This window comes from Pan paniscus, chromosome X (assembly GCF_029289425.2).
Source record: "Pan paniscus chromosome X, NHGRI_mPanPan1-v2.0_pri, whole genome shotgun sequence".
Taxonomy (NCBI): Eukaryota; Metazoa; Chordata; class Mammalia; order Primates; family Hominidae; genus Pan; species Pan paniscus.
The window spans coordinates 17,444,443-17,471,588 of NC_073272.2; the positions used below are offsets into that span (position 1 = coordinate 17,444,443).

At 41.0% G+C, this 27,146-nt stretch overlaps 1 protein-coding gene and 1 pseudogene across 1 annotated transcript in view; both read right to left on the minus strand.

The window, feature by feature from the left end:
* CLTRN (collectrin, amino acid transport regulator) overlaps nt 1–21,463 on the minus strand; it is a 37,608-nt gene extending 16,145 nt beyond the window's left edge. The window contains exons 1-4 of the mRNA XM_003805720.4: nt 21,243–21,463; nt 20,862–20,920; nt 15,559–15,644; nt 1,446–1,559 (exon numbers count right to left, since the gene is read on the minus strand). Of these exons, the coding sequence (XP_003805768.2) occupies nt 1,446–1,559; nt 15,559–15,644; nt 20,862–20,920; nt 21,243–21,300 (317 nt within the window). The 5' untranslated portion in view covers nt 21,301–21,463. The remainder of the gene's footprint in view (nt 1–1,445; nt 1,560–15,558; nt 15,645–20,861; nt 20,921–21,242) is intronic.
* LOC100971502 (prothymosin alpha-like) lies at nt 8,751–10,471 on the minus strand (annotated as a pseudogene).
* Nucleotides 21,464–27,146: the final 5,683 nt, after the last annotated feature.

The following is a 27,146-nucleotide window of genomic DNA, read 5'->3' on the forward strand; positions in this document are numbered from 1 at the left end:
CTTCACCCTAAGCACTCACTCTTCCTCCTCCTATCAACTGAAGGACTGGTTTAACCCAGTGCCTTCATTTTCCTTGTAGCCCTCACAGATCACAAGACATGAATAAAATCTTTTTTCACATGAAATATGATATTTATAATTCTTACTCCCTAAGTGGTGAGAGTCTTAACAGTATTCTTAGTGGCCACAGTGAAGAAGCAATTTAGTTCAAACTTTCTTGTTAGGGCAGATTCAACCATTTCCAATCGGTATAAATCCTCAGTGCCTTTGCTTCAGCAAAAGAAATAGATGATGTTCACAAAAACCTTTGACATTTGATTATATACTCATTATCTTAAGTGTTAACATTTTACAGAGAGCTAATGAGTTATTCCAGTAGGTATTTATCCTTGGTAAAAAGAATAATATGTATTTCAGTAACTTGTAAATCTTGTGTGGGGAGAGCTACTTTGCTTTGTTCTAGTTTATTTCCTGAGCTCATTTTTTGAGTATATCTTTGCCCAACATCAATCACATGTGGTATTTGAAGTTTTGACACATACCAAAGGCACAGTAATTGAAAGAAATACAAGTTGCATCCTCCTAATTCTTGAAAGTCTCGAATTCGTTTCACTTTTGAGTTTCTTACGATCATAAGGAGGGGAGGAGTACAACTGTCGGGAAGTCAGGAAAAATTGTAAAATACTTGAAATGGGCAAAACAGAGTACTGGACTTTTTCCTGATTGTCCTGCTGAGAGCACCTTTCTAGGCAATTTCCATCTCTTACGGTCTTTGAGCTACTTTGCAAATCCCCAAGTTCCTGAAAACTAACATAATGTAAATGATTCTTGTCCATAGAAAATCAAATGAACTGTGTCTAGTGGAACATAATTGGTTACTGCCTGAAAAATAGACTGATGCATCCTTCTGTAAATGCATTTTGCCATTCCTCACTTTCTATATATGGGTGGTTCCTTGAAGTCTCCTTGAAAAAGAATTTAACATCTTACTAGTGCCCTCATTAACTAATGAGATAAAATTTTTGATAGTAATAATGTTTAGTTTGCATGAGAGTCATGATTTTAACTTTTTTTTAAAAAAATTATATTTTTAAAGTAAAGACTATATATTGACTGAAAAAGGTAAGCTATTGGCTCCCTAACTTCTGCTTACTCAATGCTGGTGGTACCACCACCCCCTCCAGCTGTGACAATAAAAATGTCTCCAGACATTGCAAAATGTCTCCAGATATTGCCAAATGTCTCCTTGAAGGCAAAATTGCCCCTGGATGAGAACTACTGATCTATACTCATCTCTAACAGAAACTAACAAAATGAAATCTTTGTCATTTTAATAAATAATTCATGTGTGAAACAGATAAAACTCTTCAATATCTATTTTTAAAAACAGTTGAATTAATCAGCAAGTTGATTGACTAATAGAAGGCATATTTAAGGGTGATTACCTTATGGCTGATTGCACCTCAACAGCAGGAAGGGTGTGATTTTTTGAAGGGTCTGTAACCACAAACCAGAATGATACCCTCTGGGTTACATTGCAAAGTAGGACATGGGAAATTCTGCAGACAGTGGAAAGAAAAAATACATGAGAAGAATATCATACCAAATGGCATTAAACCGTTCACTCTGATGCCACTACTATCTTAAGAGACATCTTAGCTATGTTTAAAAAGTCATTTCTACCATTATGAAGAATGATCTCAGTAAGAAGAAAATTATATAGGAAATTCCCATTGTTTCAAAAGCATATACTTGGGGATCATTCCTTATAGGGAATAATAGGGAATCTGCCAAAAAATAATAATAGTCAGTGGAGAGCATTAGGGATCTCATTCTCCATCACCGGTTGGTGACAGCCCCCGTTTCTCCAATGCTTGGCCCTCTCTGAACCACAGAAACCTTTGGTATTTTCTCATTCAACTCTTTTTAGTGCCCTGCCCATTCAGTCTTCCACCTCTCAGATCCAGAGAGGATCTGCTGCCCCCTCATGATTCAGTACTTGCTCTGTCTGCATCTACTGTCTCTCTTCCACCCCAGCATCAGGGCCAAGACAAAAGGCACCTTCTGTGTGTGCTTTTGAAGAAAAAGTTCTCAAAAACAAGTTTCTTTTACATCGCCTTGAACAAACCTCCAACTTAAACACTATAATCAATTCACCAGCAGTCTTTGAACTCTTTGTTTTGCAGTTACAGACTTTTCAACTGCAAATTGGAAATGTGACTCACTCTCCTCTGTATTACAAGTGAAAGGGGAGAAATGACAGTAGTGTTCAGAGAGAGACAATCTATACATGGATGTACTCAGGCTGGAAATTATAGGAAAGTCCACATAAAATCAACATTGCCAATGCTAAAACAAAACCTGATGGCTTTCCCAGTTTACTTAAGAGCAAAATTGCAAAAAGCAACATTAACATCCATCCTAGAAGAATCTGATATGAGTAAAGGATTTGTTTAGAGCATCCAAGTGTATTGTGATCATTTTCACACTGATCAAAGAGAGCACCCTTCTGTCAACAGGTATCTGCAGTTTTCAGGACCTGGCAGAAATTCTTCTATGTTCTGTTTTTAAAGGTCAGGTACAAAAGTAGAGGCAGCTGCCAGGCCCCTCTGCCCAGAGCTGAGTGTCTGGGACCATGAGTGGGAAGGACTGAGGCTTGAGCCTCCTTGGTCCGCCAGACAGCATGGGGCACCACCCGCCCCTTCTGCAGCTGCGCGCCGCAAAGCTCTGGCCTGGCCGTGGCCTCCTGCCCCATGCAACACTTGGTGGCCAGACCGTACCCGGCACATGGCGCCTCGTGCACTTTCTGACATTTTGATACCAAAGGTCGCTGGTCACTGAGCCCCGACACTATCTCTGGCCCTGACCGCAGATTTCGGAAACTTCTGGCAGCCCAGTGTCTACTGGAAGGCCCAACCCACTGCCCTGCTCTCATGGGCAGCGACCTGAGCGGCTTCCTGGGCTGGCTCTGGGCCAGAAAGCCGCGCACCCACCACCCCCCACGACCCCCGCGCCAGAAGCACTGGGCCCTACTGTCCAGGCCCTTCCTCAGCTCCCAGGTCCAGGAGAACTGCAAGGTCACCTACTTCCACGGGAAGCGCTGGGTCTGCATCCAGCCCCTCCCCACCACTCCTCCCAGCTGGGACTATGCCCGCATCCGCATCCGGAGAGAGATGGTGCCCGCCCGCATCCGCGTCCTGAGAGAGATGGTTCCCGAGGCCTGGAGGTGCTTTCCCAACAGGCTGCCGCTGCTGAGCAACATCAGGCCTGATTTCTCTGAGGCTCGCCTGGCCTACATGAAGCGGTGGCTTTGGACCGCCGCCACCCCCCCACCAGCCTATCCGCAGCCTGGTAACCATGAAAATCGCCCCGCCCGTGCGCAGAGGGAGCCCGATGCCCAGGCCATCTGCCTTCGGGTCTGTGATGAGAAACGGAGTGGCCCATTCCTTTGTGCCCGGGTCTAGGCCGCTGAGCAGAGCCCCCACTCCCGGGCAGCGTTGTCTCAATCCTTCCTGGCGGCCGCCTGCCCTGCTGAGGATATGTGGCCGCCAGGCGCCCGGTCGCCGCAGGAGCGCTAGGCCTGCGGGTAGCACTGCCCTGACGCCTCAGGCTTGCCTGCACCTGGAAGGAGCTTCGCCAGGTGGGCCATGAGCCTCTGAGCACACCCAGCCTGCTGCCCGGCTCCAAGAGTCAGGCCCCTGCCACCACCTCCTGAGCCTCCAGCCCTCAGCACCTTCACCCTACTGACCGCGGTTCTACCCCCACACCAGCCACCGGCCCCACCAAGGCACTTCCCACTGCTCCAGCCGACCACTCAGCGAGCCCCAGGCCCACCTCTCCTCTCCCTTAAAGCCCTTCCCTTGCCCTTGCCCATTCGCTCCTGCCTTCTCCCTGGGGACAGAAGGCATGCTTCTCCCCAGTTTCCGCAATAAAATATTTGTTGTTAATAATAATAGGTGTCTTTATTATCATAGAGATTGTCATATTCTTTCTTTCAAAGACGACACCATGGTTTCTCCAGCTTGGCACTACTACTTGGGCCAGATGGTTCTTTCCTGTTGGTGGGGGGAGGGGGGAGGGGAAGAGGGAGGGAGGAGCGGGAAGCTGTCTTGTACATTGCAGGGCCTTAGCAACATCCCTGGCCTCTCACTTCTAGGTGCCAGCAGCACACTCACAGTCCTATCAAAAATGGCTCCAGGCGTTGCCAAATACTCCCTGGGAGGGTAGAGAGGTCAAAAGTCATACTGGTGGAGAACCACTGAGGAACAGTGACCTCTACTGGCAGAAACAGGCAAGCCTAGTCCCCCAAAATGTGCGGTTTTCTAATACATATCAAAGACGTAGGGACAAACCAAATGAAGTGGCGCATGCTGGACAGAAAACATTTTCACCAGTTTTCTAGAATGCTTGGGGTGTGAATGATTCCTGTGGTCTGGTCTTACTAGCAATCAGGAAATGCAAAATTGTTACAAATGAGCTACAATTTTAAACGTTTCAAATTGGCAACAATTTAAAAGTTAAATAATAGCAAGGGCTGGTAAAGACGCATGGAATTGGAATCCCAGGTGACGCTGTGGAAGCAAGGAGTCCAGCCACTCTGGAATGGCACTTGGAAGTGATTCCCAGAACAGAAAATGCAGCTACCAGAAACCCTGTGGCACACATACACAGACACTGGTGAGGATGTTCTTTGCGGCACTCGTCACCATAGCAGAGAATTGGAACAACCCAAATGTCAATCAGTACGGGACTAAAGTAAATATAGTATATGCTGTCAAGGGAATACTGTTCCACAGATTAAAGGAAAGAAATAGCCCAGGGTTTCTCAACATCAGTACGATCAGGCCAGATAATTTTATGTTGTGAGGATACCATGTGCTTTCCAGGTTGTTTAGCAGCAAATCTGAGCTCTATCTACCAGGTATCAGGACTACCTCCAGTTGTGACAATCAAAAATGGCTACAGGTGTTCCCAAATATCCCCTGAAGGACAAAATCACCCCCCTGGTGGCAACCATTGAGCTAGAGCTACATATTTTTTTAAATAAAAGAATAAATCTCAGCCCGGCACAGTAGCTCACGCCTGTAATCCCAGCACTTTGGGAGGCTGAGGGGGGCAGATCACGAGGTCAGGAGTTTGAGACCAGTCTGGCCAGCATGGTGAAACCCCATCGCTACGAAAAATACAAAAATTAGCTAGGCGTGGTGACGCACACGTGTAATCCCAGCTACTCAGGAGGCTGAGGCAGGAGAATCGCTTGAACCCGGGAGGCGGAGGTTGCAGTGAGCTGAGATCGCGCCACTGCACTGCAGCCTGGGCAACAAACAAGACTCCGTCTCAAAAAAAAAAAAAAAAAAGAATAAATCTCAAAAATACACCACCAAGTGAAAAAGATAAGAGGTAAAATATTATGCGTAGTACATAACATTTATATAAATTAAACAAATACCAAATAGAATTTCAGGCATAAAAGGCCAGAAATCATCTAAAGAGTCATTTAGTTACTTTGCCTGTATTATTTTTTCCATATAAAGCCTCTTTAAATACTGTTCAAACATGAATTTCATGGTATTCCCCATTAGAGAGCCATAGAATACAGCTGTAAACAAAGCAAAATCCTTTATCTCATGGAGCTTGCTAAGGAGGTGGAGACAAAAGATAAACAAGTAAATAAATGCATACACTGTGGAGGTGTGAAGTAAGTACTATAAAGAAAAAAAAATAAAAGGAAGGGCATACAACTCCATCAACACAACTATGGCCCCAAATACTTTCCTCTGTCCCCATCACTATGGAACTATACCATGAATTCAAGTTCTTTAAATTTATTCAAGTTTCCAATGGGTGGCAACTCATACTTTAACACATTACCTCAGCAAATAAAATGAAAATATTTTATCTACTTAGAAATAAAGATTTCCAAAAGATTAAAATTTTTGCTGGAAATAGTAAACCTTACATTTTCAATAGAGACAGTTATTGTTAGATAGAAAAAGTTCCTGGACTGAAACTCTAAAAACAAAGCTTTTATTTTGAAATTTACTACCTGCCAAATGGTGGTCTTGAGACAAGTCATTTCACTGTCTATGAGTTACTAGGAAGGGCTTGAGCTCTTAGTGTGTCAATGGGGGTGTGCTGTTGGCATTTTGGGTGGGAATGTTATGGGTAACTGTCTTGAGCCATTCACCACACTGATTATCTCTCTTCCCCACCCTTTAAATGCCACAGCACTCTACAGTCATAGATATAACCCCCATACAGATCCCATTTCCTTATACTCCATGGACAGGGGGCGGTCAGTACCAAGTAAGAAACACTTCTAAATCCCTTCAAAAGTTTCAAGGTCATGAAAACAAAGGAAGACAGAGAAAGTGTCACAGAGTGGATCAGACTAAGGAGAAATAGATTCTTAAACAGAAAAAGGACATTAGTAGAAAAAGTGAACCAACGTGAATTTCTTTGTTTGGATAAGTCTACCGTGGTTATTTAACATGATATCATAAGGGAATTGGGGTTAGAGCAGGGTTTCTCAATAGCACTATTAACATTTTAGCCTGGATAATTCTAGGTTTTCGGGGACTGTCTATGTTTTGTATGATATATAGCAGCATCCCTAGCCTCTACATACTAGATGCCAGTAGCACATCCAATTGTGAAAACCAAAATGTCTCCAGAAATTGCCAGATATCCTTGGGAGCAATTGCAGGGAACCCCCCCCACCAAGTGTTGAGAACCACTGGTACGTAGGGACTCTCTATATTAACTTTGTAACTCTTTTGTAAATCTTTTTAATTAAATACACAGACAAAAAATACATATAAGAGCAAAGCAGTTATTTAAAAAGTTGCCTGGGCACAGTAAAAGTATCTACATGAAAAATAAAAACTAGGCAACGTTTTAATGCTTTTGACTAGCTTCATTGATAAGGAGATAACAGATTTAAAAAATTTGTTTGAAATTAAGAAAGCTGTATTCAAATGCAAGATACTGGTACCCACCAGCATAAGGATGGTATTAACAGTTACCTGAATTTTTAAAAAATTCTTTGTTATACATTCAGATGTAAAATTATTTATTATGATGACTTCCATCGTACTAGTTTCTTAAGCATCATTTCTCTAAGATTGATATAAAGAGAAGACGTAAATAGTTTTGGCTGTTTGTGGTCTTCTTCAACAGGACAAGGTTGTGTCCTTCCTACATGATGTTTCTGCCCAAATATGTAACTCGTCTCAAGATTCTAAGCAAACAAAAAGGTAACCTAATGTTCAACAAATGTCACCAACAGATATATAACTCTACAGACGTGTTTATATTTTGTTCACATACAGGCAGTTGAACTAAGAATTAATAAGCCCACTTCCCACAGTAGCAATGTTGTGGGAAGGGGGCCAGGGGAAAGCCTAGCCCTGCTCTGAAGGCAGCAAAGGCTGTATATGAAGATGGAGACACACTCTGGGCTGATACTTCCTACTTGCTTGGATGATGCTTTCAGAAACTAACTGATGTCTTGGCCTCCCCAAGAGTAAGAAACCGAGGTCCAACAAGAGCTAACACCGAGGCAACAGGGAGCTGCTTCTACTCTGGCCATTGTGTGCCAAATCCACCATGGGAGCATCCTCCTGTGGGACTGAGGTGAAAAAGACAAAGAAATTGGGGGGATGGGGGGACACGGTTTTCTTGTGTCCACTGCACCTCAATAGACAGGCCTCTGGTTTAAGAGCCAGGATGTTAAACATGCTTCATTCACTCACAACTATTTACTAAGAGCTAACCTTGATTAGCCAATATGGTTAGGGATATGGTTAGGAAAAGAGTTCCCACTACAGCGGCCTTCAGATTCCGTGCCCCATCCCATGCAGGAATTTAGTGATGCTAAGACTCTTGAAAACCAAGACCAGAGTCTTGAGCCCACCAGAGCATTAAATACCAAAGTGGAAGCCAGTAACCCCCACGGTGGCAGAATTTGCACATAGTTCCATGCCCTGTGTGAGAATAGACCCAGGACATGAGGAGGACAAAGAGCTTCTAGATTTCACATGGCTTGTCTGCATTCTTTGTCAGGAGGGTCTCTAATCCCTGCCCTGATTTGAACTTCATGATCTCCAAGCAAAGAGCACCTGTTTTAATTTGATCAGTTGCAGGGTCACTAGGGAGATTATCAAATATTTTGTCCATTTGCAGCATATTTCTCTTGTGCCCTGGGACATGAGGACATGAGTCCCAAGTCTGTCCTGTGCTGTAAGCCCCCATATTCCTGAAGCTTGGCCCACGTGGATTCAGTAAGTGATTGGGGGGAAAAACGGATGGATGAAAGAAGGTTAACATCTCAGTGCTTCTGACATTATTCCCAGAGAGACAAACTGAGGAAGTAAATTGGTCCAGGGCTGTAATAACAGAAAAGAGAGGCAGGGAAGGAAGGAGATTACTCTCCCGAAACTTTGTCTACTCACCTACAAATACTCAGACAACAAAACAAAACACAGAACTCTCTGGCAAAAGAAGAATCCTGAATATACTGTAGATGAAAGTAGCCAAGAAGAACTGTAAATGTGAAGGCAGAAAGTTGGTGCTAAAAAGGAAGTAACATGAAGAATGACTGCACATAGTTCTGTAATTTATGTATTAAGGAACCAAAGGATACAAATTTCTTCCAGTTATAGATTATGTGCAACTAATGTGACTTCTCCATGGCCTTTCTTCCAAATGTGACTACATTGAATGTCCTCCAAGATTTGTACAGAATGAAAAATTGATCAACAAGCATTTCTTGAGCTAAACATGTCTTTTTAAAGCACGTTTTGATGTCATAAAGAAACTGAAATGCCATTAGCACAACTAAATAAAAATCCTACATTTTCAAGATTTTAAATATGAATGAGTCCAATGGAATTATTTTTTGTTGTTGTTAGAGCAACTCAGCGAAACAAAATTCTAATTTATTGTTCATCATATTGTTTCACACATATGTCAAAGAGGCCAAAAAAATAAACAGCAACTTTACAGACAAAAAAAAAAAAAAAGGCAGGGAGGGGAGTGAGAAACCTTTTATCTTTGGCCTTTTTAACCATCTCATACAAACTTATAGTACCGCTAAGTTCATATACAAAAAAGACACTGGAACACTCGGAATAAGATTTTGTTGTTGTTGTTGTTGTTTTTGCTTTTCTTCAAGGTTTGTTTTTTCTTTGAACTGTATCATGAACATGGTCACACCACAAGTAAAGTCAGAAGTAAGACAGAGAAAGCTCTGAAGGCTGGTTTGATCATTTGAAAGCATTAAAAATGGCTGACCCCTAACAATATGTACAAAAATATACAATGAAAATAAAAAATATTGCCAGGTACAGTGGCTCACGCCTGTAATCCCAGGACTCTCGAGGCTGAGGCGGGCAGATCACCTGAGGTCAGGAGTTCGAGACAGCCTGGCCAACATGGTGAAACCCCGTCTCTACTAAAAATACAAAAATTAGCCAGGCGTTGTGGCAGGCACCTGTAATCCTTGCTACTCGGGAAACTGAGGCAGGAGAATTGCGTTAACTGAGGAGGTGGAAGTTGAAGTGAGCCAAGATGGCGCCACTGCACTCCACCCTGGGTGACAGAGCGAGACTCCATCTCAAAAAAAAACAAATAAATAAACAATGTAAATAAAAAATATGAACAAATTTTTTTCTTGAAGTACTTTTAAGGAAAAAAGCTGAGCTTTGGAAGTTTGGGGTTTTTTTTCCTCCCCTGTTGCAAATTTTTGTGGTTTGGGTTGGGTGGTGAAGAGTGCTTGCCCGGCAGGCCTCTCTACTTCAAGATGACTACACTTAGATTCTGAAACAGGGTGAAGAGTGAATGGATCACAGTGGCCTTTTCTCTTTTTTTCTTTTTTTTAATTTAACTTTTCCTTTTTTGCTGTCTAGTCATCCTCATCAGTCTTCTGCTTCTTGGTATCAACGTTGTCATCCTCAGCATCTTCAACTGCCCATTTGCCCATAGCATCCTCAGCTGCCACAGCTTCATCTTCATCCTCTTCCTCACCATCACCTTCTTCCTCCTCCTTTTCCTCCCCATATTCTTCCTATTCTTCTTCTACCTCATTGTCAGCCTCCTGTTTCCCATTTTCCTCATTAGCGTTCCCATTACCAGGACCATCTCTTCCCTTCTCTGCCTCCTCCACAACTTCTTTCTTCTCCTTTAAGACTTTGGTGATGATCTTGGAGCTGGTGTCCACAGTTGCATCTGACATGGTGGGGCACACCAGTGACCAATGCAGTGGACTAAAAAGAAACCGAGAGTTTGGGGACTGGCAATAATGCAGAGTCCGAGAAGGGCAGGTGTAGCTGCAGCAAGCTGGAAGCCAAACCCAAAAACAATGCAAATATGGCTTTTCAGAGCAGCCAGTGGGCTGGTGGAATTATTTGAATTCACTTTAATAATCATTTTGACCAATTGTTTTTACCAAGAAATTATATTAATTCATACATAAGTAACTTCTTTCAGCAAATCATGAAAAAGAGGTAAAAATGTTTACTCCTTTTCCTCAAGTGTGGAAAGCCCTGGTCTGAAGGTTTCTCTAAGAATTGGCTCCACTGCCATTTTTCATCAATGGCGCCAGACAGGGCCAACTGCCTCCAAAGAGTGGTAAGAATCTGGCTCTTGTTTCTGGAAATCAAAAGGACTAAATAGGCGCTGGGCTGCTGTTTTACAAGCACAAGACCGTTAATCCCCTTACCGTGGATACAACAGCACGTTGTTCCTTTTTAGATCACAAGACTTATCCTTGAATAATTAGGCAGAGGGAGAAATCCATTATATATTCTACACCATTTAACTCAGAAAGAGAAAGCCTTGCCTGAGTTAGACTTTATCTTTCTTGCTAAAAATGATAAATTATCTAAAAGTTGATGTTTGAGTAAACTAGGCATATTAAGTTTCCAGTTGACCTGGGAATTAGACTAAACTTTGGATTAGATTATAGCTTCCTTAGAAATTCCTTTCAACATTTTAAAATTCCTGTGAAACTGTTTTAGTAAATCTGGCCTAAATCATATTTTAAACAGTTGAAAACACTTGGTTGCCATCTTCAATCCAAGTTCCAGGAAAACCTCAAGTAACCTCAACTAATGAAACCAGAGCTTTCCCTTAACTTCATTTTTCCATCTATCTCCCATTCTGCTCCTAAAAAAATACAGCAATAGCAAAAAAAGCATTTAATATCAGAAATTGTGAATGATGATTTTGAAAGAGTTGTCTTGTTGCTGTCACATTTGATCTATCTTTCTACAATGTCTACCAGGGCTAGGTTCCTGGGTGTGGACCTGGTGCAGTGTGGGACCTGGTCTTAGTCCTAATTCGAATCTCAGTGCTCAGCACGTAGCAGGCTTTCAGTAGAGGTCACTTAATCCTGTGGCTCCAGCCACAGCAGTGTAGTTCCACGGGCTGGCCTCATGGACAGCAGTGAAGGAAGAGGTTGATGTTGCTCACACTGTTCCCTTTGGGCACTCTGTCAGCTCCTTCTTCCTCGCCTCTTGACAGCATCTGGGGCAGATGGTGTGGCTTTCCTGTCACTTCCGGCTGCTGAGGCATCCAGGCCAGTCTAACCAAAACTGCCTTCCTGCCTCTCACCTACAGCTGCTCTCCTTCCAGCAGTTCTGGCCAGAGCAGGGACCTGAGTGGTGGGCTCCAGCCATTTCCTCCGGGCTCCACTCCCTACTCCCTCCCTGCCTGTGTTCCCCTCCACCATGCTTCATTCTCCTCGCTTAGGGACAGGAAAGCAAGATGATGGGGGCGTGAGATAGATAAGGAAAGGCCAAATTCTTCTTCCTGGACCTGGGTCCTTGCGGTTCCCCCGCTTTGAGAGGTCTTCTGTGGTAGTGGGCATCCAGATGCTCTCCACTCAGAATGCTCCTGTGGGGCCTTCAAGGGCCCCTCCAGGGACCTCTGCACTGCATCTTCCCCTGACATGGGTGACACGCTCTGACTGATTTCCTCCACCCCGCCTCGGCTCTGCCTCCGGGGTGTACACCTCCAGCCTCACTCTGCTGCCTTGCCTTGCTCTGTCTCACTTAGGGACATGGGCCCAATAGGCAGTAACTCTATCCTGTTCCCTTCCAAAGCCTCTGCTTGGCCCCAGGAATATATTAAAGTGCAGACTGCTCAGAAAACTGCTCTCTCTCTCCCCAGTCACAGGCGCTCAAGCCAGCCTTCCACCATGAGACTTCTCTGGCTAAGAGGTAGCCACCAGTTTCTGTTCCAGATACACTCTCAGTGGCTAGGGACACCATCATATTCTCTAGAACTCCAGCTACTGCTACTCTAGTGGCAACTTGACGGAGTCCTGAGAATGTCTGCAAGTTGGGGAGCATCCCTCCAGAAAATACTATGCCAGTCTCCCTTCTTAAAGACAACTGTATCCTCTATGAGCACTTCTCTACCTGACTTCAGGTAGGTAGGGATGCAAACAAGAATATCACTCCAACACATCATCACTCGTAAGGAATGGGGACCAACTCATCAGCATGAACTCAGTTGTCAACACCCTAGCTGGCCGCACTGGGGAATCTGCACAGGAACCCATTCCCAGCCCTGTTCAAGTCCTAGGGGAGTGGAAATGCCACAGCCCTCTCTGCAAGCCCACACCCTCAGCCTCTCTGATCCCCTTAGGGAATCCCTGGTTTCTCTTCCACTGCCTGCCTGCGGTGATGGTAACTGGACTAGATCAGCTCTCCAACAAGACATCACTTCCTTTTTCATAGCCACGCAAGCTTCTACTGTAAGTATATGCCAATTGTACGTTTCCAAATAGGAAGAGGCATGCTCAGGAGACAATGAGCTCTGTATCATTGGTGGTGACCAAACTTGATATAAGAGATGTTGTAGATATCACCCTGGGTAAAAGGTGGGATGAAAGTGAGACTATTCATTATTCTGTTAATTACTTGAATATCTTTATTTTTAATTCACGTGATTTGGTTTATTTTTGTGCTTTACAGTTTTCTGCAATATTAGTGGATAAACAATGGTGGGCGGGGGGAGACAATAAACAGCCAGTCCCAAAACTTGGATCCTGAAGCTATCCTGGAAAGGAATATTTGCCACACTCCTTCAGTCTGCCCACATTGGCACCAAAAGATTTCTGGAAGGCGGCTACTGGTATCTTCCATCCACCTGCCACACTGGAGAGAAGCAGCCTCTCCGCAAAGCTATTTTCAATCCAATCTTGCATTATGTGGTGCCCTTTCCCATAGCTCTTCATGTAGGGGTGCAGCTTCCAATATGGCAGTGCATGTGGAATCCAGGCCAGCAGCTGAATTGCATCTTAAACACATCTCGCTCGCCAATTCATCCCCTTGATAGCAGTATTACCAGGACTCATACTGCCTGACTCTTTACAGAAAAATGTGTACTGACCCTCAGTCCAGTTTTGCAGTTTTGATTTTTACAACTGACACTGGCAACAAAAGCTTCTACTTTTCTTGAAGGTGCCATTACTTGCAATGGCAAAAACCACAATTACTATTTCACCAACCCGACATATATCCTGTGTACCCAATTTTTTTTTTGAGACAGAGTCTCACTCTGTCACCCAGGCTGGAGTGCCAGTGGCACCATCATAGTTCACTGCAGCCTCAAACTCCTGGGCTCAAGTGATCTCAGCCTCCTGAGTAGCTGGGACTATTGGTGTGTGCCACCATGCCCAGCTAATTTTTGCATTTTTTGTAGAAACGAGGTTTTGCCATGTTGCCCATGTTGCCCAGGCTGGTCTCGAACTCCTGGGCTCAAGTGATCTGCCTGCCTCGGCCTCCCAAAGTTTTGGGATTGGAGGCGTGAGCCACCGCACCCAGCCCCAGTGCCCAATTGTAAGTCAAACAACCTTTCAAATAAACCAGATCAGATATTCATAGACTCCTACAATGCTCCAGATTCTGAAGGAAGATATTTTAAAGGTAAACTCCCAAAAATCAATCTGAAATGTTATATACTTAAATTAAAATTTCCTAAGAATGGAAACGCTTAATTTAACTTAGTCATGTACTAGGTGAAATGTGATCATTTAAAGGAACTAATAGTGCCATGAACACAGCAATGTATAAAACTTGCTTACAAGAAGGGCTAGAAGAAAATACAAAGAGAATATTTAAGAGGTTACCATTGTGAGATAACCAGTGGCTTTTCTTCTTATTTTTTTTTCCTGTTCAACTTTTTGTAATGTAATCACCTTATTTTTATTGAAAAAAGTTATTATAAATAGTTGTGAAAGAATGCTGCAGTTTAATGGCATGAAATACAATATATATAATTTTAAGATCTATAAAACAGGAGTAGAACTTAGGGCAAAGTTTTGTTTTATTATATACCTTCTTTTCATTTTTTGAATCACGTTAATATACTATTTTAAAACATATATTTAAAATATACATGTGTGTATACACAAATGTATATGTGTTCATTTTGCTCCCTCAAATTCCACTCTTCTGTTTCATTCTTTATATTCATATCCCATGCATCAGATATTGTGGATGTGAGGGAGACCAATTAATAGTAATCATCTATACTGGGCCTTGAATTATTATAGAATTAAGACAAAAAGATTGTACAGATGGGAGACCAAAATAAAAGGTTAGGTTGGAGGATATGACTTTAATCAGCAGGCAAAATTTCTCCCTAATTTAAAAAAAATCCTGAAATGAAATATATTCACCTCCATTGTCTCAAGTAGAGCATAAGTGAGGCAGGTATTGTCCTGTACTGGAGTAATACACAAGATATTTAACCCTTCATATAAAATGGCACCTCAGCTGCAAACAGCAAGTACAACCTTAGGGTGTATGCACCTGTGCATGCAGGGCCTGGTTCTGTACTTAGCTAGAGAGTTGCATGAGAGACGTCTGCTATCATCTGGGGACGGCTACCTCACAAGGAGAAAGGAACCCCTGCCCAGATTCTCCTTCCAGCTCACCAATCACATAAGTCATTTTACCTCTCAAGGGAGGAGTGAAGAAGGGAATAGAGAAAGACCAGGAATGTTACCCTCATCACAAATAGAGAAAGAAGGAAACATCATAGAGAAGATTCCTCCAGAAGAACAGACAAAAAATATAAAACTATTAAAAGTCATATTAAGTGCTTTTAAGAAAATAAACAAGGTACTATGATAAATACCAAGAGTGGAAAGAACTTATACACACTTAGGTTATTTTCAAAATAAGAGTAAAATTCTTTGGTATCTATCTGCAAGAAAATTATATATATACATATACATATATATATACACACACACACACACACACACACACACACACACTAGAAATGTAGAAAGCTTAGGATATATAGCTGCAATTTTGAGGGATATTTATCTTCATATTATCTATTAAACAAAGAGCATTGTTGGAACATGATATAAACTGTAAGATGAGTTAGATTATAAAAGTTATTTTTAAGTTTAATAAAAGTGTGAATCCCTTTGAAAAATTAGCTTAATAAATTATTTTCAAAATCAAGGTTTGAAATAATGCACTATCTCAAATAATACTGTAAATAATCAGTTAAGATTTCTCATTATTTGCTTACTCTGTTGCTTCTCTGTTGGGAATTTTTCTCATGGAGAAAGCTACCATCGCTTTGAAGAGGTATTCTTCATTGGTATCCCAGGCATACTGAAAAAGAAGGAAAACAAAGTGTATGGGGGAAAATATGGCCCATTGGTTCTACTTGTACCCACAGTGGCTCTCCCTCTCTCTCTCTCTCCACACACACACACACACACACACACACACACACACACACACACACGTTTCTCATATATTAGATACTGGAGACCACGATAAATTATATCCCCATGTTTGGGGTAGGGTTTCTTGGACATTCTAAGTTTGGTGTGTCTCCTGTTGCACTATCTTCCTAAGAACCTGCAGCATCAGTACCCAGCCAACAAATAGGGCATTTGGACATTTCATCCTGGCCATGTATAGTCCATTTTCATTTCCTTCCTCCCTTTCTCTTTTCCCTCATAAACTCCCTCCCAGTTGCCTTTATTAACATCAGTACAATTTTAAAAAAATTTTCTTAGCCAGAAACTTTAGTGTGTGTGCGTGCATATTATGGGCTGAATTTTTGTCCTCACCAGAAAAATTTCATGTTGAAGTCCTAACTTGCAATACCTCAGAATTTAACTCTATTTGGAGACAGGGTCTTTGCAGTGATGATTAAGTCAAAATGAAGTTGTTGGAGTGGGCCCTAATCCACTATGATTGGTGTCCTTAGAAGAGGAAATCTGGACACAGAGGGAAGATGATATGAAGACACAGGGAGAAGACAGCCATCTACATACAGGCCAAAGAGAGAGGCCTGGAACAGATCTTTCCTTCACAGCCCTCAGAAGGAACCAATCCTATGACATCTTGACTTCCAGAACTGAGAGAAAATAAATTTCCGTTGTGTAAGGCACCCAGTCTGTGTTACTCTGTTATGGCAACCCTAGCAAATTAATATAGTATATTTGACTCACTCTGCTCCTTAATGCAGTAAATGCAAAAAGCCTGAGGCAAAAAGAAACTGAGCTGTTTAAGGACCACCAAGGAGGGCAGCAACTAAAGCAGAAGCAGGAAGGGAGAAAGTAGCAAAAGCTGAGGGGAAGAAGTTGGTGAGGGTGGGGGGTTGGTATATCACAAGGACATTGTCAGGATTGGGGTTTCACTCTGGGATGGGGAAACATATTTTATCGTTACTGCCTTTCTCCTCTTTGGTGGCAGGGAGGATAGTAAGTAAAAATAAATGACTCCTAAATAACAACAACAAAAAATGTATTACTCAGTTACCTTCTCTGGGTAAGGTTTATGACTGTGCTGTACTTTTTCCTTTCTCCTAAATATTTTCATAGCATATTCTTTTTTTGGAAGGGAGGAGGGATGGGGTCTTGCTGTGCTGTCCAGGCTGGTCTCAAATGTGTGGCCTTAAGTGATCCTCCTGCCTTGGCCTCTGTAACACAGAACCTTAAACTTTCTTCAGTTGCTTCTTCCACTTCACCATTTTCTCCTTCAGTCCTACCTTATGTAACTCTGCTGTAAGATGTTACCATAAAGAACAGAAAAGGGGGACAGGAGTGATGGCTCAAGCCTGTAACACTTTGGGAGGCCAAGATGGGTGGATCACTTGAGCCCAGGAGCTCAAGACTAGCCTGGGCAACATAGTGAAACCCCATCTCTACCAAAAAAAAAAAAAAAATCAGCCGGGCGTGGTGGCATGCACCTGTAGTCCCAGCTACCCAGGAGGCTAAGGCAGGAAGATTGCTTGAACCTGGGAAGTGGAGGTTGCCGTGAGCCAAGATCATGCCACTGCACTCCAGCCTGGATGACAGAGTGAGACCCTGTCTCCAACAACAACAACAACAAAAGAATGGAAATGGAAAAATCACTTTTCTCATATGCAAATGTTAAATACTGCATTTTAATGTCAACTTTAGATCTTATTTGAAGTGCTCCTTCAATGTTTTGATGTGAACTTTTCATTTGATATTATACTATGAAAGTTTAAAAGTAACTGATTGGTGGCATAGCTCTTTGTTTTTGATAATGCATTTTTTTCCAAAATTAATTTTATTCAGAATAAGAGTAGCTATGATCTAATCTAATAATAAATGAATAAAACATGAAGAAGAAATGGGTCTGATTAAAAATAGTGCAGAAACACTATTAAGACAGGGAAGGCTTATTAACAGAATGCAGACACAAGGAATAAGCCTGCTCAAGAACAAATGAGAATAATAAGCTCAGTGCAGAAAATGAAAATAAAGATGTTAGCCAGCTCTCCCTGGGACATGAATTTCAGTTGCTTTTCAGATCTTGGGGACAACTTGACCTGATCTCCTGTCCTTCCATTTGTTCATCTCAAAAACAAGAGCATAAGCTGGCTGGGTAGGAGTCCAATTTTGGTCACAGAACAAAGGTCCAAGCTACTTAGATCAGAACAGAACTGATGCAGTTCTAGATTGGGTTGGGTATCCTGCCAGTGGAACCAACTTATCTTGGGCAAGTGTGAAAAGGATTGAAAGCTTGTGCATTGGACGTAGTGTATTTCTCCCAGGGCATTCAAACACTTCAAAGAGAGAGCCTCCGCTTATAAAAGGAATTGAGCACATATATTAATGAGAAAATGTACAACTTAAGAGAGGATAAGGTAAGAGTTACTAAAGCTAAACATTTGTATACTTTATGATCCATTAATCTACTCCAGGGTAAATACCCCCAAAAAAGAAGGCATATGAAAAATACACATATAAGAATGTCCATAGCAGCTTAACTACCTGTTCTGCGTATACTTGACATATAATAGGTGCTCAATGTGAAATTGAACACATCTTTATATGCCACGTGTGGCTTCACAGACCAAATGGTACAAATTAATTGCATATATTTATCTATCAGTTTAGATTCCTTGGTTCCTCATTTCAATAACATGTGCCAGGACCTTAAATGCCCCAGCTCACCTTGCTTTTTGCACACATCTAAGAACACTCAAACCACGGCTAACCCCACATTTTAGGTAAGTAACTGGTATAACTAGAGAAAATTACAGAACAGGGTTAGTTGGTTTAACTCTAAATTCATGATGACCTACACCCAAATTGCCTGGGAATTCACCATCAGTTCTCTTTCTCATGGGTCACATAACTATTTCAAACCTCTCTCTAGAGAGAGAACTGATGGTCAATGCTTTTTTTTTTTTAACCATTTTTCCCAATGGTTTGCCTCAAACCTCACTCTCACTAAATGGTTTTGCTTCATAATTTATAGATACATCTCATCAATTTCAACTCTCCCAACCTCCTGACATCAAGATACAACACTTCCTCCATAGACACATGTCTTAGCCGCCTCCTCTCCTGAAGTGCCAGACAGAACTATGCCTATCAGAGGCCATTTCCATCACTTATATTAGGAATGCTTCTCCTCTGCCCTTCTCAGATCTAAACAATATCAGTTCCCCTCCATTCTGTGTATTTAGCTCTGACCGGAGTCTGTTCATTGTCTTTTAACCAAGCTCAAGACTTTCTCATTAAAGCCATAGCAAAGAGCTGTTGTTTTGCAACAGCAAAAACAAATCATTTTACTCAGTCTTCCTTTCTTCTACCTACTGCTATCTCTTTCCTGCCCTTCACAGCCAAAATTCTCCCAGGAGTTGTCCACACATCTGTTTCAACATGTTCACCACTCATTTATTTTTTAACTCCCCACTATCTGTCTTCCAGCTCCTCCACCCCACGAAAAGAGCTCTTTCTAAAATCACCATTGACCTCCATATTGTCTAACACAATGAACATTTTTCAGTCGCCTTCTGGCTTGGCCTCTCAACAGCATTTGATGCTCTTGAACACTCCCTACATCTCAAAATGAAACTCCCTAACACAGCCCACATATTCCTTGGCCTGCCTGCTCCTCTCTCTTTAAGCTCATCACCTGCCATGTTCCTCCTCACTGCCCCAATTCCAGATATTTCTGCCCTCTTTCTAACCCTTACTCTCACCAAGATCCTTCCTGTGATAAGCCTTTGCACATGCTGTTCCCTCTGCCTTTCCTTCTTTCATTTCCTGTATCACTTCAACTCATGCTTCAGACGTCACAGTAAGTGCCAGGTATTGTGGGCCTTGACAAAGCCGAAGTGCCCTTGTACTTCTTCCCGTAATACTTGTCAAGATTGCACATTTGCATTTGGTTTACTGAATATTTAATAGATGACCAATTCTACTACTACTATAAGCTCCACAAGGGTAAGGACAAGCCTTAATCACCATTACATCCCAGCATTCAGCATCGTACCTGCTATTAGAGGATACTGGGATGGCCAACCCTGCACACTAGTAGAGACAGTGTATTCTGCACTCAGACTGCCTGGGCTCAAATCTTACTTCTGCCACTTGCTGACTTGAAATATTGAGCATGTTACTTAATTTCTTTGAACCTCAGTTTTCTCATCCATTCAGTGGGAATACTAATACCTGTACTACTACCTTTCTCAAAGCATTGTTGTGAGGGCTAAATGATTTGATACGAGTAAGGTGCTTAGAAGAGCCCCAGCTAGAAAGTAAGATAAGTTCTCAATAAATGCTGGCTGTTATAACAATCATTACTCATTGAGTCAATAATAAAATACCAAATTGATGAACTGGCCTGCAAACAGAATACCTCTAAGTTTCTTTAGCACTCTTTTTTCTGTTTCTAGCCTGAGGCATCTTAACGTCACCTTCTATTGGGGAAAAAATTTTGCAGACCACACTAGGAAACTGAAACTAGAATTAGACAATACTGTCTTTTTAATTCAATGATCTTTACCATTCCTATAGCCACATGGGCCCTATGACTATTTTTTAAACTTCTATTTCATGAGCATATATTTCATATGTTACTTTGATAATTGAGAATAATTGAAGAAACTTCATGTTCAAATTGGAAATTTTTTGTGCTATGAAAGACTTTATGTGGGTAGAACTATCCCTTATTTTCAATGGTAGAAAATCGAGGCTAACAAAATTCAAATGACCACAACGGTGAGGAGTAGACCCAGTCCAGACCTGAACGACTGACTCAGGACACTTGGCTTCACTATCCCGAGTTGAGATGCTGGTTTTTTAAGTTGTTTTGTGTGGCACAAAACTTCACATGTTGCCTAGCATACACTACTGATTAAATACTTTAGGCAAACCTACTTTATTAAAAATTCATATTATTCTATAATCTATCTTTAAGAAATCAGATTTGAGGTCTTTAGAAATAATTTATTCAAGATTAAGGTAACTATGCAGACAGGCCCATTATTAGAGAAAGCACAGTGTTATTAGCAAACAAAATTTAAAAAGAACACTCAGGTGCTCCACTTACTGCTTTATCTCCCAGAGCTGTTCTGATACTAAGTCTCACTTTAAAAGCATTTTCTGCACCTGCCAGAAAAGAAAAAAGAAAGAGCAGTATATGATGATTAGGATCTGCCAAAACAGAGTCTGAAAAATCCTAATATGTAATGCAACTCAAAGTAATGGAACAAAGAACTACAATTAAACAGCCCCAAATACTCCTGGAAGTTTAACCTAAATCATCTTAGATGGTTTAATATTTTCTTTCAAACTCATTAAACACTCACTGCCCCAACTTTCAAGCCACAACATGTCTGCAGATTTAGAAAAATAAAGAGTTCTTTCAGTCGATGACTTGTCAAACATGTAGAAAACTGTTCATCTATTTTTAAATTTCAAGGCTACATACCTGGTTGACAGAGTTCAGCATGAATAGCAGACACCAGAAAAAAGAGCAGCCACAACATTCTTTCAGGGTGGAAAACACAAGGCAAAGTGAGAAAAAAAAAATCCACGTTGCACTTAAATCTGCCTTAGCCATTCTGTGACCCGGATTAGAATATCAGAGAAACAAGCGAGCCACCACCTAAAAGGTTTAATGATTAACACCCATCATTTGGGTTAATACTTCCATAAAAACAGCCCATCTCTTGTCAGTTATTTATGAAAACCTGTTTGGAAAACAGATTAGTTGTTTTCCCCACTCTGACTCTACCTCAAAAGAATGTCTTCTTTGCTGACTCAAAGTTGGAATCCTCCCCGACCCCTTCTGCGATTCTCTGGTTACGTGTATGATGGGAAGAATTGAGTCCTGTCTAGAGGTTTTCTTGACATGCACTTCCCTCCTTTTCGAGGCTGAGATACCTGGTTCATAGATAGGCTATCTTCATTCAGGAAACAAACGTGACTCCCTTCTCTCTGGTAAACAAAGGGTGCCCTCCGTGAAGGGCCTCACCTGACTCTCACCACAGCGGGTGAACATCCCAGGAGAGCTTCGGAGCTTCCTCTTACCTACTTAAGGTTAGAGGGTGGGAGGAGACAGAGGATCGAAAAACTACCTATCGAATACTATGCTTATTATCTGGGTGACAAAATAATCTGTACACCAAACTCCAGTGACACACAATTTACCTATATAACAAAACTGCACAGGTACCTGCACATTCACACATAGGGAATGATTGTGTTCAGCCCTGAGGTCTGGCACTTGAATTAAATCAAAGTTAATGATACAGAGCAGCACTGTCCAAGGGACATTCTGTGTCGATGGGAATGTTCTGTGTCTGTACTATCCAATATGGCAGCTACTACAGGTAGGAGGCCATTGAGCACTGGAAATGGAGCTAGTGTAGCTGAGAAATGGAATTTTTGTTTAATTTAATTTAAGTAGGCACATGTGGCTACTGACTACATTGGTCAGTACAGCAATACAACAGTAATTAAAAGTTACCCACTCTGAAGTACCTTCACTGGGTTATTTCTCTAATCCTCAGACACTTCACAATTGTTATCATCATCTCATACGGGAGGGAACTGAGGCTCCAGCGTTGAAGTCATTGGCAGCAATGGGATGAGTGGGATGGGTGTCACTTTACCAGCTAGGTTGACTTACACTTGAACCCTGTCTCCACCACACCCAACTGCTCTGTGTCTCTGGTCACCATTGGTCAAAACTGGAATTGATCAAATACCACAGTCTCACTGATAAGTGGGAGCTAAACATTGAGTACACATGGACACAAAGAAGGGAACAACAGACACAGGTACCTACTTGAGGATAGAGGGTGGGAGGAAGGAGAGGATCGAAAAACTACCTATCGAATACTATGCTTATTATCTGGGTGACAAAATAATCTGTACACCAAACTCCAGTGACATACAATTTACTTATATAACAAACCTGCACATCCACCCCTAAACCTAAAATAAAAGTTTTAAAAAACCCTGAAGTTGCAACAAAGCCTCAGAGATGCTCTGAGAATTAAGATAATGAGTGTAAAAGAATCTTTCCCCGGTGGGCATTCCACAGATGCCAATCGACGCCCCGCCCAGAGGTTGATGTCAGGGCTTTCCTCTCTACCATGCTGCCTCTTCATAAATTCAGTCCCCAAATTCCACCCCATTCCTCAAAAGTCATGAATGGCAGAATTAGATTGGGTGACTCTGGTGTTAAATAGAAACATTGGATTTTCAAAGCAACAACGAGGAAAATATCAACAATGAGACTTCTGCAGCACTTTGAGAAACACATCATTTCTCCCTCCTTGCGAGGGTGGTATTTTATTGTAAAGGACCCACATCCGTCAGCTAAATCCAACTGAGGAAGCTTTTTCTCATCTCCTTCACCTTGGTTGCAAGGACACGGAGTCAGGAAAAGCTGTACTAAAAGGAGAGGGAGCCACAACTTAGTCCAGCCATCCTAGCAATGTCACTGTATTAGGTGCAGTGGAAATTTCCAGAAGGAAGAGCTCACCTAGCTAACATCTGAAAAAAATAAAGCCAGACTAGATGAAGTCATCTTGGGAAATGTTAAACTAGATAAAGTCATCACGGGAAGGAAAAGTCAATACACATAGAGATTGTAACAAAGCATTTTACTTACATCAAGGAAGAAAGCTATGCTAAGAACATAGAAATCTGCTTCAGCGGCTGGGCACAGTGCCTCACACCTGTAATCCCAGCACTTTCGGAGGCCGAGGCAGGTGGATCATGAGGTCAGGAGTTCAAGACCAGCCTGGCCAAGATGGTGAAACCCCATCTCTACTAAAAGTACAAATAATTAGCCGGGCGTGGTGGCAGGTGCCTGTAGTCCCAGCTACTCGGGAGGCTGAGGCAGGAGAATTGCTTGAACCCGGGAGGCAGAGCTTGCAGTGAGCCGAGATCGTGCCACTGCACTCCAGCCGGGGCAACAGAGCGAGACTCCATCTCAAAAATAAATAAATAAATAAATAAATAAGAAATCTGCTTCAGCTTTCCTTTAGCCTTACACTTCATATAAGTATCAAGTGGCTTTCTTTGGCTTTTACTTAGTCATTGATGTAACTAGGGTTGAAGACAATAGAACACTGAGTCTTAGTGTAAGTCATTCATTTGAGAAGACAATCTCTTTTGAATGATGGTTTCTCAATGTTTGTTGTATCATCTTTTTAAAAAGAGCAATAGAAATTCTTTTTAGAAAATACAAAGCAGCACAAGGAGAAAAGTAAAAATCACCTGTAATTCCATCAGCGTCAACGAATGACCAATTGTCAATGTTTTCTAAATATTTGGAACATATCTTTCTGCCTTGTGCTTTCTTTTTTGTGTAAATACATGTACATTTCTTCTTAAAAACAAAACTTGGGTCATGCTATTATGCAGCTTTGTCATCTTTGTTGAACTTAACTGTGTTTTGTTGTTGTTTGTTGTTTTTTTTTAATAGAGACAGGATCTTGCTCTGATGCCCAGGCTGGAGTGCAGTGGCACCATCTTAGCTCAGTGCAGCCTCAACCTCCTGGGCTCAAGCAACCCTCCTGCCTCAGCTCCCAGAGTACAAACACAGAAATCTTCTTCAGGTTCCTTTAGTCTTGCATTTCTTAAAAGTGACAAATTTCTTCATAAGCTTTTAGTCATCTATGTAACTAGAATTGAAGACAGTAAAATATTGAGTTTCAGTCAGTGTAAGCCATTCATCTGAAAAGGGAAGACAATCTCTTATTTCATTATGATTTCTCAATATTTGTGTTCTCATTTTTAAAATGATTGAAAAAAGCAATAGAAATTCTGTATAGACAATATAGAGAAGCAAAAAAAAGTAGAAAACATCCATAATACTACCAGAATGGATGACCAATGCTAATATATTTTCATAGTTAGAATGCGCCTTCCTTAGCCTTGGATCTCTTTATATGTTCTTGTAGGATGTTGTTTTTTCTCACTGCAGTGGCACTATCAGAACAGAGTAATACAATGATGGGAATAAGACGCACCCTTGTCTTCTTCTTTACTCTAATAGGAATGCCACTACTGCACGGAATCTGGCAAGTGGCTTTAAAAATGATGTGTCATGTGATACGAGCATTATATTTGTAATTACAAAAAATTATTTTCCTCAGTAATTGGTGTTGCATTTTATCAACTGCTTTTCACTATTAAAATTTTTACCATTTGGTGTATTACATTAATACATTTTTCACATTGATTCAATTCTTAGATAAAACATTTTTTAAATTTATTTTTAGTATGCTGCTGGAATCAATTCCTGGTTTTTCCCCTATGATTTTTAAACCTATTTTCTTAAAAGAATATCAGGTAGGTTCCTTTTCAAGTGCTGATTCTTGAAGCGTTTTTTTCCTAGCCTTTACCATCTTGAAAATGATACAGAAAGATTTCTAACATTGTCTATGTTTAGAAATACATATAATGTACAAGAAATAAAGAGTTCACAGATGAAGAATCTGGACCATGTGCATTTTAGAGGAAGAGTTCTTCAAAATTTTTCATTCCTTACATTATCATTTATTTCAGGTTTTATACCTCTTTCTGAGTCCATTTTGGCTGTTTACAATTTCCAAGAAAATATTCTGTTAAGATTTTCTAGTATCCTCATGGACTTTATAGAGTATTTCCCATAAAATATCTACTTTTGTCGCTATGTTCTCTTTATATTTTCTAATACGTGTATTAATTTTCTCATTTTGATTATATTATCTACTGTGTTGTTTAATCAAAGAAGAAGATCTTGGACATAATTTGCAATTCTTTCTGTTTTTTGATTCATAAATCTTATTTATATTGGTTACATACTGTAACAAATTCATTGTTAAATAGTTTGATGGAGATCTCAGTAAAATAAATGGAAAACAGAACTAGATACTAGGGTTCTTGCCTCTCAGCATATTATATTTTCCTATACTTTTCAAAGTCTTGCACAAATTTAGTGCTTGTCTTGATGTACAAGTTTTAAGTAGTAAGTTTCCAGAGCCTTCATATCTGTATAAATTGCTTCATAAAATGCTCATTTCAGCAATTTCACATATGGGAGCTTCATAACTTATTAGTAACCATGGTAATGATGACAAATAAAGCAGTTGAATCATTCTGAATATGTTACTATTTACTTCCAAATGTTCAGAGTTTAGAGCATGTAGATTTAAAAGTTCAGATTACTGTTGCCATGAGCCACACAAAAGGGCACTGAGTCTCCTGAGATGGGAAAACGAAATTGATTTCTCCGTGTTTTTTATACTCCACAACACTCTTGAAAAGCACTTTCTGGGCACATAACTATTGATCTACTGCTCTGGGGTAAACAGAATATGAGATCACATGAAAAGAAAACACATGTGTCGTTCTTTTGATTCATGCAAGATCCCTTAAGTTCACTAGATTCGTATAAATACGTGGGCGTATGTAGGCTCCATTCACCTCCAATAAAGCAAGAGGTGGAGATGACCAATGTTTCTTTTAAAATTGACCCTGGTTATTTTGTTTCATTATCAAAAACAGAAATTTAGTAAATATATAGCTCCTAAAATTAGTAAACTGTAAAACCATCTCAAATGTGACATTATTCTGTATATTTTTATTGGATTTTCAGAAATGTTATCTGGCTGTGACACATTAAAAGAAATCAATTAAAACTTTTAATAATTGAACATAGAAACTTTGTATAAGATTTTAAAACTTCACACTTTTTGCTGCTGGGCGTGGTGGCTCATGCCTGTAATCCCAGCACTTTGGGAGGGCGAGGCAAGCAGATTGCTTGAGTCCAAGAGTTCAAGACAGGCCTGGACAACATGGCGAAACCCCCTCTCTACAAAAAGTACAAAAATTAGCCAGGCTTGGTGGCATGCACCTGTGGTCCCAGCAACTTGGAAGGCTGAGGCAGGAGGATCACCTGAGCCCAGGGAGGTTGAGGCTGCAGTGAGCCATGATTGTGCCACCACACTCCAGTCTGTGTGACAGAGCGAGACTCTGTCTCAAAAAATAAAAAAAACAAAAACCAAAAACAAAACACACACACACACACACACACACACACACACAAACCCCTTTGGAAGTTTTAATATCTTAATTAAATGGCTCTACTCAATGATTTCCTAAATGTTGTAGAATTTTAATAAATGACATCCTTCCTTGTTTAAATTGTAATGAAATGGATATACTATATATAATAAACAATATCAAGATGTTTGTATTATTAATAATTTATACAATGTTTTCAGTATAATTAGGTAACAAAAATAATTTTATTCTCTTTAAATTGTCAGTGTTAAGATGCATGGAGAGACAAAGTATTTTTGTCTATTGTGTGTAAGTTCTATTTTAACTC